Source organism: Patagioenas fasciata, chromosome 12 (assembly GCF_037038585.1).
Source record: "Patagioenas fasciata isolate bPatFas1 chromosome 12, bPatFas1.hap1, whole genome shotgun sequence".
Taxonomy (NCBI): domain Eukaryota; kingdom Metazoa; phylum Chordata; class Aves; order Columbiformes; family Columbidae; genus Patagioenas; species Patagioenas fasciata.
Window position 1 is genome coordinate 7,255,125 of NC_092531.1, and position 15,925 is coordinate 7,271,049.

At 40.1% G+C, this 15,925-nt stretch overlaps 2 protein-coding genes across 9 annotated transcripts in view; one reads left to right on the forward strand and one right to left on the reverse strand.

Moving 5' to 3' along the window:
- LOC136106993 (enhancer of mRNA-decapping protein 3) overlaps positions 1-15,925 on the forward strand; it is a 361,619-nt gene that overhangs the window by 80,412 nt on the left and 265,282 nt on the right. The gene's annotated exons all lie outside the window — the stretch shown is intronic.
- The window catches only part of HERC1 (HECT and RLD domain containing E3 ubiquitin protein ligase family member 1), a 110,977-nt gene that overhangs the window by 34,062 nt on the left and 60,990 nt on the right, over positions 1-15,925 (reverse strand). For 6 of the 8 annotated variants that reach the window (XM_065847328.2, XM_065847333.2, XM_065847330.2 and 3 more), the window contains exons 26-38: positions 10,886-11,157; positions 10,512-10,727; positions 10,306-10,426; positions 9,121-9,358; positions 7,965-8,158; positions 7,216-7,371; positions 6,890-6,996; positions 6,540-6,650; positions 6,282-6,458; positions 5,081-5,320; positions 4,794-4,877; positions 3,213-3,733; positions 921-1,696 (exon numbers count right to left, since the gene is read on the reverse strand). In XM_065847328.2, the coding sequence (XP_065703400.1) occupies positions 921-1,696; positions 3,213-3,733; positions 4,794-4,877; positions 5,081-5,320; positions 6,282-6,458; positions 6,540-6,650; positions 6,890-6,996; positions 7,216-7,371; positions 7,965-8,158; positions 9,121-9,358; positions 10,306-10,426; positions 10,512-10,727; positions 10,886-11,157 (3,213 nt within the window). The remainder of the gene's footprint in view (positions 1-920; positions 1,697-3,212; positions 3,734-4,793; positions 4,878-5,080; positions 5,321-6,281; positions 6,459-6,539; positions 6,651-6,889; positions 6,997-7,215; positions 7,372-7,964; positions 8,159-9,120; positions 9,359-10,305; positions 10,427-10,511; positions 10,728-10,885; positions 11,158-15,925) is intronic. The other 2 variants (XM_065847329.2, XM_065847332.2) reach the window with 2 other exon arrangements.

Consider the following 15,925-nt stretch of genomic DNA (forward strand, 5'->3'; position numbering starts at 1 on the left):
ATCAATGAAAGGTAAATAGTAAACAAGTATTTCCAGATGAAAATAGAAGCCATTTACTCGGTTAGATGTCATGATATTTAGATTTATAATTCTGACAGCTAGGATTATTCTCCTAGGCAGAAAGGAAAGAGGTGGCAGATATGGAAACAGAGCTGATTAACTATAAAGCTATTTTTAACTCAGCTGTGTAACCGATTTTTGAAGGGTTTTTTTGGTTGGTTTAGAAGTCGTCCTCAAGACAGTGAAGAACCAGACAGTTCAGTAATTAGCTTTAATATTTTAGATTCTTTTTGTTTAAACTTATTCTAATGGTTTCCCTGAAGCTGAAAACTGTAATAGATGTATTTTTAAGAAGGAAAGGGAAAAACATTTTCTTTTCAGCTTCTGTTAGTGTAGTGCCAAATAACTCTGAAAAAAACCCCTCGGAAAACAGTATTTCAAAACCAAAGCCCTGCAGCTGATCTAGAGATTTTCACAGACAAACACAGGTTCCTTACACCCTGAACACACAGACACGCTCAACATCATCTGTTAACGTGACTGCACACAATCACATCTAACAGCAGTGAACTTGATGATATTTATGTCACATACAAATTGTTCTGACAAGTACACACAGAACTGTTCATTTTATTTTAAAAAATATTAAAGACAAATTAGAAACTTATGTTTCTGATTGACTGATATGCATTCGCATTTTACTAAAACAGGAAATTGGGGAAAAGGCAAAAAAGTCAGTATTATATCTAAGAACAGCAAAACACCTTTGTAAAACTTCTTTGTTCGATTAAGATTCCTCCAACGTAAAACCACTACAAAATTAGGAGACTACGCTATTTGTATTATCATTGTTACTATTAATTTTAAGAGAAGTAAAAAAAATAACTAAGCACGATACCTCCATGATTTTGAACACGTACCTTGTTTCAGTCTGGCACCAAACTGATCCTCTAGCAGCCCATGAACCACTAATTTGTAGATCATGGCTTGTGCTCGTTCCAGATCTGCCAGTCCCAGAGCCCTTTTGATGGGTGAGCGCATGACCGCCCGTTTCACCATGTGCCGCATCAGGAACTGCAGGGCAGCGCGCATCTCGACGTCTTCGTGAACTACGGGAGAACTCGCGCAATCCGAGTTGTGACCGTTTTCTGCCAGGACTTTTGGTATCAACAATAGTTCAGCATATTTACTACAACTGAGGAGAACACTGAGTGACTTCATAGCACCAAGATAAAGATAAGACAGCTGTACTGCTCTGATTTCTGACTGCACTATATCATGATTTCTTGGAGAATGTTCGTGATTCTTCTTTCTTCCTTCAGCTGGCTGGTGCTGGGATTCCATCCCTAGCGTTGATGCTTCTAAAGAAAAGGAAGCAATTTCATTTTCCGACTTAGAGCTTGTAGCGCCATGTCCTTTGTTATCATCAGCACTTTGTCCTGTTCGTGTATCTGATCCAGCATCACCCTCCGTTTTCTGGTCCATTTCCCCTTTCTCTTCAGATTCGTGTCTGTGTTTCTTCTCATGCCTCTTGGTGCTTTGCCTTCCCATATCTTCATGAATACCAGTCAGATAGGTAAGGTCCAGCAGCACAGTAGCTGTCAGTCCACGAAATCTTGCCACATCAAAAGGCAGCGGTTCACAGGGCTCCAGATTATACAATGGAGTATCACTAGGCGACCAAAAAGTTGGGAAGCTTTAATAAAGATCAGAATGACACAGGAAAAAGCAAGTGAGGGAGAGACAGGAGGAAAGTACAGGAAATAATGTAGGCAAAGTAAGATGTAAAATATATTTAATAAAATAAGCAAACCAATTGTAAAAATTAAATGTAAACGGGAAAATGAGGTTATGAACAGAAAATGGGGAGGCATGGTATCAGAGCAAAGGCAAAAGGCAACAAAGCATGTACAGGTTTTCAACAACAAGCGTTAAAACCCAGAAGCATCATCATAGCTATGCATTCTGTGCTGACCGAAGTTTCTGCTATATTATTTGGAAAAATGTAACAGACTTCTACTAAGGAAAAACTACCCTAAGCCAGATTTTACAATCATACCTGAGCTGAATTTGTGAACAGTTCTAAAAGCTTAGAAAGAAAACTCTCCTGAAGTTTTTTCACATTAAGGAAAAGCTTTGATTGACCTCACATTCCTGTTCAACTGTCCAGCACGAGGAGCACACTGCTCGTGGCTTATGAGAACTCTGGTTATGTGAGGACAGGTTTTCTTAGAGGACAGAGACTTTAAAAAGTCAGACAGGTCAGATAACACAACAGACACAGGTAAGATACGTCAGTCTATCTGTCCATCTATAGTCAGTGATCATTTTCTGTAATTTTCTGTTCCTCCAGAAGATGACGGTTCAACTACAACCAGAAGGAGTTTAAGAGATTTAGTGACTCAAATCTTTTCCAGACAAGAGCACCAGCGAGCCCAGAGGAGCCCCGAGCTTCAGTTCAGAGCTTCCTTCCAGGTGCCTTCCCACTGAAGGCACGTCTGCAAGATGGGTGGAAACAGAAGCAGCTCCTTCTAGCTCCTCCCCAGTTTTCACCATCATCTGCAGAAGAGCTCTGGAGTGTTAGTATCTCAGCCAGGGGCGTTCCTTTAGCTCTCTAGGGCAGGTCAGAATGAACAAAGACTCCCATCTCCTGACCTGAACCACTTCTCAAGCCCCATGCAGCAATTCCCAGTCCCCTGAGAAAGGAACTGACACGGCAGCAAAGACACCTCAACTCTGATAAACCCAATCAGGTCTCTCTTCAGAACCAGCTTCACCATTTACAGCCAAAGCGTCACTGACCCTCAATGAAAATCTGTGTTCTTTACAGATATAACCAAGGAGCTGTAGCAAATTAAGACAGTAATAATGTTCTAGTTAGCCCACACATACCAATTCTAAACTACGCAATCCTCATTTCAAATGTAGGAAAATTGGCAAGTTGCTCACATCCCAACCAGAGGCCAAATCTAAGTCAAATGATGCTCATCAACTGTAAACTATCAAATGTATTTTTGATATACACGCCATTTTATTACTAGAGGGCATAAAAAATTAACGCATACTATTTGTTTTAAAGAAACAAATGTTGAAGTCTAAGTTTAAAAAAATTGATCAGCATGACTCTAGTGTAAAATGTACATTACTCCTGAAGATTTATTTCTGAGCACAACCCACTACTAGATTGTGAAAGGTGTAGGATCTGAGCATACCTGATAGTAATCTCTGCTTCATCCCACTGGACTTTGGCAGATGTGCTGCCCTCCTTCACTACTCCAAGCAAGGTGGCATGACGGCCCGTTTGCTTGTGCACACACCGTCCTCCAACTCTAAGACCGGCATCGACTCCACCAATTACCGCTAGAACAGGCCACACTTCCACACAGAGCATCTTCAGCTGCAGCTCCGAAAGGTCAGCCAGGCCGTGCCGACTGTGTTTGTTTTTCTCTTCCTCTTTATTTTCTTTCTCCTCTCTCACCTCATTCTCTTCTCGACTTTGAACTGAGCGACTTTTCTTCAGCTTTTGGCCTGCTTCTTTAAGGCATGTTTTGATTTTGTTCAGTCTTTCCATCATTTTTTTGTTGATGCAGTGTGTCCAGCGGTCTGTGCGATGAAGGATACGAATGAGCTGGATAGTGGCTTCGGCCAGCACTGCGGCAACGGGACTGCAGATGGGGTCACCAGGCAGCAAATCTCTTGGTGTACCACGCATCTGCATGTCGCAGATTTTCACCTAAGGGTTCAAAGAGAACAGTTTAAAAGTTATCTTCCCTATGTACCTGAAGACCCTCATTTTATGGTAAAAACCACTAGCACTTTCTTTTTTTGCTTGGGCTCCCTAGGAAATCCACCTTAACACTGATGGAAACCTGCATCCCTTCAAACTCTAGGATGCTGAAATCACAACTACTCATGGTTTCTCACATAAGACTATCTGGAATTCCTAATCCTACATTCTCCCTGGTTTCTTGGGAATGCAATTCTGTATGTAAAACATTAAGTCTATAACTCAATTCTAAACAATAAAATACATTTTAAATCACAATGGAAAGTCTGGCTAGTCCGCAAGTAATGCAGTGCAATGTACATCATGAGCCAAAATGAATAATCAGTGACATTCTCAGCACTTGTTAGCTACCACCCCTACGCCCCCAAAAAAACAACATCCATAACACTGACATGGAGAACAGAAGGGAAAGGAGAAACTTAGACCTGTTGCTGAGGGTTAACCCTGGTGAGGCAGCTGAGCCCCACACAGCCACTCGATCACACTCCCCAGCAGGATGAGGAAAAGCATCAGAAGGGCAAAAGTAAGAAAACTCACGGGCTGGGATAAAGAAAGTTTTGTGCATAAAAGAGAGAAAAAGAAAAAAAAAAGAGGAAAAAAAGACAATAAAACAGAACAAAAGAAAACAAGTGATGCAAAATGCAGTCGCTCACCACCAGCTGACTGATGCCCAGACAGACCCCAAGCAACAGAAACCCCTGGCGAACTTCCTTGCAGTTTTATTCTGTATATGATGCCGCACCAGATGGAAAACCCCTTTGGTTTTTGGTAAGTGAGCTGAACGGCTGCTGCCCCTCCCCAGCCTCCTGCTACCCCAGCGTGTGCCTGGGAGGAACACGGCCTTGATGCCGTGTGAACACTGTTCAGCAGTAGCTAAAACACTGGGCGTTATCAACACTGCTTTGGTCATAAATCCAAACCACAGCACCATACAGACTGTTACGAAGAATACTGACTTTGCATCAGCCAAAACCAGTATGCCTACGCAAATAAACGCTCAAGTTACCTTTTCTCCTGGATTACTGCTATAGAACATAACACAAGGGTATAATTCCGCTGCATCCACATCTTCAAAAGCTAGTTTTGGTTCCTAGTTAAAACAAAACCAAAACCAAACACAGAACACCTTAACAAGCAAAAATATGAAACGTGACAAAGTTATACCTGTAATATAAGCCTTGTAAGTACTGAAACTGTCACATGTCTTAACTATCATGGCTTAGCTTTATATAAAATATCCATGCCAAATTACTGTTGTAAAAAACACCAAAAGAACCAATTAACGTTAAATACCTCTCCATTTTTACCAAAGGAAATAGTTCTTGCTTCCATATCTAATACGCATGTGATGAAATCTCCTTGTGTAAAGCTGGACAACGTCAAAGTCTGTTCTCCATTGTGATAGAGGTTTCCACTATAGGCTCTATAAAGCCACATATCTGAGGTGGTGCGATGGTTAAAATCATGTACTGGCCAGCGAGAAACTCCTACACATGTGCCTTCATTGCCCCGATTCTCCTTCACAATGTAGAACTAGGAGGCAAAACGAAACAAACAAATGGGGAAAGAAGTCAAGAATATACATTTTAGCACAATAAAGCAATGAAGATCCACCTTATGCACATTTATGTATAGTTTAAACTGGTTTACTCAGAAGTTTTAACAAATAAACTATAAATAAGCTAATAAGCTAAAATTGTGCTCTAGCTCTAAAATGACATTTGGTGCATAAGGGTAGTTATTAACAAGTCATTTAAACCATTAATAATTAAGAAAACTGTATGGAAATATATCAAGAAGTTGGTTTTTTTCCAGACTCAAAACATACACACGCTGAAGTTAGATTACAAGTGTTAAAAATAATATTACAGAAACAAGTTTTGCTCCTCATGTTCACAGTGAGTGATTTACAGAGATTCAAGTAAAAAAAGGAGTAATAGTGTTTTACTCAAAGACAGTACTAACAAAGACTACAACTCTGTATGTATCTGTCTTCCTGAAACAGTCATTCCAGATGAGGTATTAAAAGGTGGTCTTGTCACTCAGACAGGCTGATGTCTCTTTTTGCAAGAAAACAAAACGTTTTGTGAAGTGTTTTTCTAAAGAAAAAATTCAAAATCTACATATTTCAGTAGGTAACTTTTGCAAGACAATGCACATTTGTGCTGAGTATGGATCGCAGGGACAAGTATTATACCATCACCTCTCCAAACAAGCAATGCATATTTGCAGCCTCCAGTCTGTGTACTGAAATACCCGAATGGCAATGCTGAAAAGCAGCCACAAACTCTTCACGTTGGATTCACAGAATCATTTAGGTTCAAAAAGAGCCTTAAGATCGTACAGTCCAACCGTAAACCTAACATTCCTAAAATGTCATCCACTCAAGAACGTCACCATAAGGGAAAAAACACAGGTAGCTGTTGTTTACGGATCATAGTACGTTTCCAAAACAAGTAGCAGAAGTTAAGAAATAAACTTTGACACAACATACCTTCCACTGGTAACATCCAGAAGTAACTCCAGTGGACGCTAAGCCGTATCCTTTCCCTCCGCTGCCATGAGTCAGGATCTGCCCATTCTCCACAATGCAGCACTGGGCTTTTTCAGGGTCAAAGGACACCTCCTGGATGGGAAGATTCTCATCTTCATCTTCAGACTCCCCTTGCTTCTGGCAGAAAAAGGAGAATGTATTCGTGGTAAATGTAACTCAGCTGCATGCAGCCAAGAGAGAAAGTAAAAACATCATTACCTGTAGCTTCATTTCTTGTTCCTTCTCCTTTATCTGAATTATGTGTTTAGCCTGAGCTATTGGAGTCTCCCACATGCAGTCAGACAGAAGGGAGAACAATCGTTCAACCACCTGGAGTGTTAGAAAACACGTCAGATCATTTTACATCCAGAATGAGGACAACAAATAATTATATTGTTTTACACTGGTTTGTAGGTATAAGTGTCAACATATTTAGTGCTCTTAGATAAGCAAACATCTACACTGAGCCTCACCTGACTTGAATTCTGAACAAAACTATGAAACATTTAGAAGTTTAACGGCACTTTTTGAAGAAACAGATGCAAAAGCGTAAAACAAAACATAAAGACCTGAGCCATTTGATCATCTTCAACGCCAGATTCACAAGCAGGCAATACAGCTTCTAGTACATGAAGTGCAAGAAGTCTCGTCCTCAAATTGCCAACCAAGGGAACTCCTAAAGATGGAACAGTACGTTAGCAATCCCAAAGTGACTTCTGCACCAGGAATGCACCCACAACACCAGCCGCACACCCCCTGTGCACAATTTTCCAGAATGGAGCTTGCACACAGCTACTGAACTGAGATTCAGCCTCTCACGATGTAACACATATTCCAACAGGACCAGTTTGCAGGAACTGCAAGTGACCACAAGCACATTGTGAAAAGGCCCTACCTGAGCAACACTTCTGAGAAGCGATGTTCAGGAGTACTTCTGTCCACTTGGGAGATGCCATTTTAGACTGAATCGCTTTAGAAGACACAACTCTACGCAGGAACACGAGAAAGTCTCCCAAGTGCAATTCCGCTGCGTGTTGCTTTCGGAGGGCGGCTGCAAAGTTAAATTAAAAGTTTTGATTTACACCCTTATTATTATAATGTTATTAGCAGTGCTTGTTACTGGCAACAACTTCCAAAGAAATTCAAAATGTTAATTAATGGACTGCAAATTATGTAAAAATATAAATATTTTAGAAAATCTTTTGTTGCAGGTTTTTTAATATGACAAGTAGGGTCAACCTCTTCCCACCCACTCAGACTACAAACTGCATCATACAAAGCAAACACAACTTCCTGAATTAAGCTATATTTACTTGCAGTTTGAAATTCAGGTAATTAAATTCCTATGACCACGTTTATAAAAAAACCTACTACCAATTCCTCATTTTATGATAAAAACAGTATTGTACTCCTAAATCCAAACTAGCTGGAGTAATTCTTATTCTCAGCCTGCTCCTGCCCTTAAATTGATTTATGTATCAAGTATATATAAATCCAAACTGAGCAGAAAATGATATGATGACTTTATTTAATCTGATCTACAGAGTTAAGACTGACCCAACAACAATCAAAATACAGCATTCAGTGAGTTATCATGCTTTCTGCTATTCCAAACCTGTAACAGAAATGATGCCAGACAATTACCTCTGAAGTCTCTCTTCTCATTTTCCCCAGTCGAATCTGCCTTTTTTGATTCTGCGTCATCTTCCTCACCCTCCCCTTCTCCAAAGGAAGCCATAAGCATCACACCAGCTTGTGATAACAAGTTCTTCAACTGACTGCACAATAAATCCAGCAGCGACTGGACCACCTTGGGGCTCAGCTTGTCAGCGTAGGTTCTATGCACACACATACGATAAAGTACCAATATTTGAGAGCCGATTCAAGGAAGAATCACATAAAGAAACAACCACAAACTCGGTGCAAATGACAACTGAGCCTAACACAGCACCAATTCTCACACATCCTCTTGCAGCAGGTCCCTTTTTCCTCATTCTCCGCCATACACTTGCAGATTATTCTTATTTGAACCCTATTTTTAAGACAATCTTTGGAATCAAATGATACATTTCCAGAACGTCCTTGGGGAAAAAGAACAACTTACTCAACTAAGCACATCCCACTGCAATTCCAAAGGTAGCATCTTGGGTTTGTGGTTTGGTTTGGGTTTTCTGGTACATAATGGATATGGCAAGTGAATGCAATGTGTGGTATGAACACTGAAATGAAGAGCCATGTACTGAATATGAAATAATACTCTTGCTCTAAACAGAAAACACTTTCTCTACTGCTTTTTTCTTTACTGAATTAAACTAAATATTTACGTGTTGGCAGGATTTTGGATGCAGTTCCCTGGTCTAGCAGAGGCCGGTATTCCTCAGAAAATTACTTTATATTCTGAAAAGAAGCACAACATCCTGCTCTGAAGAACTCCTGCCACGTTACTGGTGTGACTTTTACACAAACGACTTTTACACAGCAACAAAAAGCCTCATCATTCCAACCTAACAGATCTGGACACAGAGCCCAACTAGAAAAATGGGGAATGCTTGAACACAGAGTTTACAGAGCATAAAGTTCTAGCTATTCTGGTCCAAACTCCTCACTTGCAGCTTAAAAATATTTATCAGTCTTATGTGCATCTTTCTTATGAATAATGTACCTACTTGCCTCTTCACATGCTTCTGAACAACATTTACTGGCCTCAGGAAAGCTCCCACAAAAGAAAAGTTATTTTTAAAGGGTGCTGAAAAGCTCAATAATGAAGTTTTCTGAAAGCAAGGGTGGAATCCACACTCACCCCGTGGTGATGGCGAGGATCTGAAGGAGCCTCGTGCTGGCGACTTTCAAAGCTGTGCTGAGCTGAGAAATGCCCGTTTTGGGCAGCAGCTGCAGTGGCTGCCCCAACAGGGTGTCTGTGCCGCACAGCTGGGACAGCACGTTCAGCAGACCCGTGGAGATGGCCAAAGAGACGTCAACGGGCTGGTAGTGCACGCTCAGAGCAAAGACTGTGACCAACAGAAGGCGCTGCTGTGCTTCTAAGAGGAAAATGAAGTTGGTTTTCATTAATAAGCTGTTCAGAGTAGGAATAGTAAGACAGAAGAACAGCAGATTAGATTTAAAATAATGTAATGAATTCTCAAGTAAAGAGTTTGCCTTCTCTGTCAGAAACCTGAAGTTAAGTCTTCCTGATGCACCATCACAGCTCCCTTTAACTCACTGCAGCCCGTATGTCCAGGTTTCTCACAGAAGAAAATAAGGTAGATCTAGTTTGTGATGTGGACGTTCTGAGGTGAAATTTAAACCAGAGTCTTCTCTCTAGGGTAAGGGTAACTGGGTGAAATACTTCATTTTCTACTTGTGCTCCAAGTTGACTGTCAATACATTTCTTTCAATTCCATTTTACACGAAACAACAGAACAATTCAGGTGTGAGCGTTCGTCCACTGGGCTCTCCCAACAAACGGAACTCCAGACCTCTCTGCTGCACTGAAGCTCCCAGCCCGTGTGTGTACGACAGCACAGAGGTGCAGAGCTCCAGCTGTCCCTCACGGAGAGAGGCCCACAGCACCGTCTGGGTGCAGAAGGTCAGGGAGAAAGGGCTTCCAAAACAGGTAAGAGAACCTGTGCTTTGGGTTTGGGTTTAAAGAAAGTTCACTCAAATTAAAGAAATAAGATCGGAGACTTTTCATCGCTTGAGAAAACGACTTAACCCTGAAAAACCTAAAAATCATTTTGAAGTGCCAAAGACATGGGTGACTGTGGAAGACTGAGAGGCAAAACAGAAAGGCTGACAATACTTCTAAGTCTCAAAATAAGAAAAGCTAACGCTTGAGGAAAATAAAGATAGAAAAAGGCTAACAAGCTGCTCTCTCTTAGGAAAAGATGTCAGACATAGTTCAATGAATTCTGGTCACTAATATCCCAGTCTGCTTTGTTAAACACATAAGCAGGGGATGCAGTCTGCAAATGTGGTTTTCACTTACCAATGTGATGCTTATTCGCTTGCAGAGCCCTTTCTAACGTAGCAGATAATTGCTGGTAAATTTTGTGCACAGCCACTTGGATTTCGATTTGAATACTTCTCTTAGCTGCTCTGATACCATCCTGGGCCAAACAAATAAATATTATAAGGACTGATACATTTTTATCACCCACTTATTGAAACAGCAGCAGCTATTAAAGTACGTACCTGGTAGTGATGCAATCTGACACTCTCTCCTTTGGCGCCCGCGTGTCCTACCGTGCCCAAGCCAAAGCAGCCAGCAAGGAACTGCAGTCTGACAGAAGTAAGCAATGAAGAAGACTGAAATCCTGGTACTTGACGACTTCCCATTAATGGCACACTGCTTTTCTCCTCCATCCCCGACAGAAGCACTAAGATCTGATGAAGTGCTTCCAGACGAAGCTAAAAATGAAGGCAGGTGAAAGACAGTGTTAAGCAAGCAGCAAGTATTCTCAGAAATTAGATCATCTTCAGTCACAAGCGGGAACAAATGAGGTAGCTGTTTTCTTGAATGAGCTGAATGTATGAAGAATAAGAAAAGGCATTCAACTGAAACTTACCTCAGCCCTCAACTGCTGCTGCTCCATTGCGATGACTGACGCCTGGGGACTGGTGGACATACTTTCCTCTGGTTCCTTAAATCCCGGTGAGTTCCCCACATCTCCGCTTACAAAGCTGACAACATTTTCTATCAAAGTGTGAACTCCAAGGGATCTTGAGAGATCAAAATCGGACTCGACGAATGAGTAGGACGACGTGTACAACCAATCTCTGCTGTGTTTTAGTCGAGCCCAGGAGTCACTTAAAGGATCCACTTGACTGTGTATTGTTCCTAAAGATTTACATAATGAAGTCTCATAAATCTCAGTTTGTCAGGCAACACATTTTGACAGTAGGTAAAGACTGAGCTGCTGCTGTTCATACAGGTGGAAAACGGATATTCATGTTACTTATCCCATGCATTAAGCAGCTTAAAGCAAAACACTTGATTCAAACTCAGAGCAATTTCCCTAAAGGAAAGGTTCTGTTTCTTTTAATTGTCTTAAGCAGTATTGCAAGGTGCCGCCAAGGGAGAAAACAAAAGGATAGAAGCCACTCAAGCTGCTCAGCTTTAAGCCAGAACACTGAATAAAAATGCTTTGCAGCTAAATGACAAAACAGTAAAGAAAAGATGTGCTACAACATAAATTGTGCACTTTGGATATTTATTTTAAGGACTAACCATCAAACAAGAGCGTTTTTTTTTTATTTTAATCACACCACTACATATTTTACAGTTTGGAAAAAGCACAATGTCATTCTGTATAAAACGTTTATGGAATTCATGACGGAAGAAGGGAACAGAAAATTTCTATTTTAGACTAACAGAGAGTATTTACGTTGTTAGGACTCCAGATAAGTAGATACACGTATATTAAATACTATCTGCAGCATGTATTAGATCTATATCTTCATCATCGGGCAATTTGACAAGTCTAGTTTCCAGTATTTCCGATTACATCAGCACGTCATTACACTACGTGAAACTTGGCCATCATTAATAAATGTCCTTCTTCACATGAGCATCAGTCACCAACCTGCAGCACGGCAACTTATTGATCACCATGCATTTGATCTCATTTCCACAAGAGTTTTGCTAGAACTCTACTCCTGGCACAATGAGTGCAATGGCACTGAAGTCACCTCCATCAGCAGTTAACTGATACACGTCACTTAAATACATTTAACAACACAAGAGTCCATATGTTAGTGGTTTTGTAAATGCTGTTTGCTGACTTGGAGATATGCAAGGTATTGCGAGAGAGCAGACCCCGCAAAAAAGAACCTTCCGTCTACATAGGGAAGTGATGTCTGGAGATCTATATAGAAACCTACTGGATGTTTTAATTCACTTTGACATTCTAGTTTGAATTATCTTAAATAATCTACATAGAATCTTGAAGTATTAATGGCTCTTGTGCACAATGAGCTACAGATATAATTTGGAGAATCACAACCCAGTACTCATACAAATCTACAGTAACATGTCAGTTCTATAAAGCTATCTGCAGGGCATTAGCCTCAAACGCTAAGAAACAGTCATTTTCAGGAAAAAGTCACACCAAGTCATAGCAATGAAAGTGCTGAAAGCTCTCCCATCGGTGAGGCTGAGTTCCAATGGTAACTGCTGGATGCCAGTTCCAGGACCTCCTGTAAATGCTGCCGACCTGCAGCAGCCCTCTCTGCAGCTGCTCACGGAACAAGGAGACAAGTCAGGTTTTGAACTCAGAACAATGCTCCTGGCAACTGTTCACCACCATTCTCGTCTGTGGTAAAGGCAAAATGTGATTATGCTGTCAATCTGCTCCTGCAGGTCACAATTTGTACCTTCATGCAACTCAAAAATTCAAAATACTGTGAAATTTTGCTTTTCCTGTGTAAATAACGTAGTTAATATCCACCCAGTTGCCAATACATGCAGTTGTCAGGGCTATGAGTTACGAAAACCTGTTCACATTCCATTTCCTTTTCTGTAAATAGTGTTCAAGTGCATTTGCATGGTATTCCTACACTTGCTACTGAACGGACTGCAATGGCTTCAAAAAGAACCATCACATTACTTAGGTCCTATTAGATATTTGACAAAAATTTGGCATGCCAATTTATGTTGGATAATGCAAAGATTAAGTTTAAACACCACTTTTCAAAGTGTAATCAAATTTCTAATTTGTGCTGGTTTATGTATTACAGCGGTATTACTTGGTTTACACAGAACTATTTATTTTGTCATGAAAGAATTTAAGGAAATCATCTTACTCAATTTTACAATTTATACCTGGTGGCAATATTTAAAACAAAAGTAAAGACAGATACCACCCTACCCTAAATTTAGTATTAATTCTTTAAAAGCTTGTCTTAAAGCTCTCTATTTAAAACTAAGTTACGTGCTGAAATGGCAGGTGAGAAACAGAAGCTAAACAGGACAGAGCAGAATAACAGGGTGCTAGAATATCCGGGTTTGTGCAGGAAGGAGCTCCCCAGCAGATGCATGGTGAATGGAGAATGAAGCCCTGACCGCCTGCAGGAAGCAGAGCTGAACCGTGCCCAAGTCTACAAGATGCTGCCCACATGGCAGGTTCCGAAGCGCCGTTCCCCTCCTGCCGCCCCTGCCCCAGGCGGCGCTGCGCCACTGGGAAGCACAGCACACAGTAAAGGGTTTGTAAAGGAGCAAAAAGCGATTCCAACGCCTTAAATCAGACGCTTTAAGGGACCTTTCAAGAATCAACACAACTCAAGAAAATTTGGTTTTGGTAGTCAAGAAACCTTGTAAGAGCCCCATAAAACACCTAAACTGTTTCAGATTTTAAAAAGGCGATGTCTTAGATAATAACTTTAGTATTAAATGAAAGAATGTTTACATTAAGAACAATTTAAACTTGTTCCAAATTAGGAGAAAAGTCCAACAATTTTGAGATACAGATTAAATGTAAAACAGGAGAAGCTGTTACTAGAAGTATAGAGTTTAAAGACAAACATGTCAGAAGTCAAAGCAGTATGCTTCAGAACCAAAAACATTTAAGAATTAGGGCACACAAATCTGAAATAAAGCAATTTTTTGTTGAAGAGTTAAATATCGATTGAAGAATCAAAAGTATGATTGCATATTAGAGCTTAGCTTGATTCTGTGTAACGCCAATCACACAGAATTGATTGCAGCTTAGCACTTCCATAAGCCTCTACAATCACAGGAATAGTTGCACATAAGAATAAGCTTTAAGCTCACAGTACAAAAAAAAAGTTTACTTGTACTTATAAGCCAGCTTGTAACAATGAGTTTTCTACATGAATGTGGCACAGCTGTAATACACGCTCCAAAAAACAGAAAATATGTAGGGAAGCTATAGACAAAAAAAGAAACATGCCATCAGTTACTTGCTTGAAGCTCTTCTTTTTTCTGGGGCTCAACTGGCCAAAAAGCAGTAAATACACTGCACCACACAGGAATCAGAAGACAAAAGCAGACATTTGAAACACAAGGCAACATATTCTTAAAATCTCTTCCTCAGATTATTTTGACTTAGACTTAAACCATCAGTCTCAGCTCAGTCAATATAACAATATATCAAGCAGCAAAGTTTGGGGGAACAAAAATATTTACTCTTGTTTTGAATTAGTATAGCCTAGGTAACAGACTTCCTAAATTCTCCACCTTCTTCTCAGGAAAAAAAAATATATCCCCTTTAGCACAATTACATGCAAACACCAAGACATGTTTACACCCCTTACTCTAACACGACTTTTCAATTTAAAAATGCAGAACTCACATTATTACAGGTACCCAAAATGATTTCAATTTAATTTAGATTTCACTTAAGTTGCTGTTTTTTTCAGAGCTGCCCAATTGCGTTAGTAAATACCAGAGCACACACAAGCACACCAGAAGTCACTGAACTAAGGTTATGTGAAGCTAAGAAAATCCAAGACTGGAGGACTCTCGTTTATGTGTCTGTAACTACGCTTACGATTGCCCTGCTAATTACACATTCTTTATTAAGCATCTAATGCAGCGCACAGTATCCCCCAGGTACTGTAACGGAGAGGTACGTTTTGAGGCACAATCTCAGGATCTGCAAAATGGAAAAAGATGAATCTAAGCAACAAAAAACCCCAAAAGGCTTAGATATGAGTGGGAAATATTAACGTGCTCATCACCCCCTACAGCAAAAGTATTGAAAAGAACTTCTTCTGGAGGAATAGAAGGAAAGTTTACTAATTCAGAAATAACTAAATAATATCAAGGATACTCCAAGGACCCCCGGGCTGAAGCAGGAATAATGCATCGTGTTTCCAAACAGATACAACAAATGAGGATGGCAATTAGATTAAAGATTGGACTGAGTGGCTAAGACATTAATTACATAAAAAGAGAATGCTTTCCTTTCATACTTATCTGCAAGACCATAGAAACAACTTACAGTATGTGAAGATTTTCTACTGCTAGTTTTCTATATTGCAATTTATGAATAGGAACAGCTTTCACAGCATAAAAATCAGACTACAACCAACAGTGAGATTCAATTATTAAGGAACTGCTATCTGAATTTTGAATAACGAGTTACTGCATCTAATAAACAGAAACTCTGAAATAAAGCAATCCACTTGAATGGGAATTACTCACTTGCCTGTTATAAAAGAACCACTCACTGATACCCTATACACACGTCATTATTTTAACAACTTTTCAAGGATGTGTGCAGAGGGTATAGTTGGGTATAAGTTAACACTACAAAACCTCAGCTAGAAACATCATGTGTGGTCACAGTTCTGTAACAAGTGGTGTGGTTAAATGCTAGGAAACTTGTTAAGAAGAGACGGGAGGAAGCTCGTGTCCATATCTTATGGAAATTTCTTAAAACAATGGTGATAGAAAGAAATTTGTTCAGGAAATAACCTTGCCTTCCAATCAGCTCTGCTTCTCATATTCCTTCACACAGTTTATGGTGACACACTTAACAAATACTCTCAAGGGACTGCTGCAAACTGCAGTAAGGAGCTTCTAAAAACCACACGTACAAGGAAACGTAATTGAATCTGTTGAACACTAAACTTCAACTGAAAGA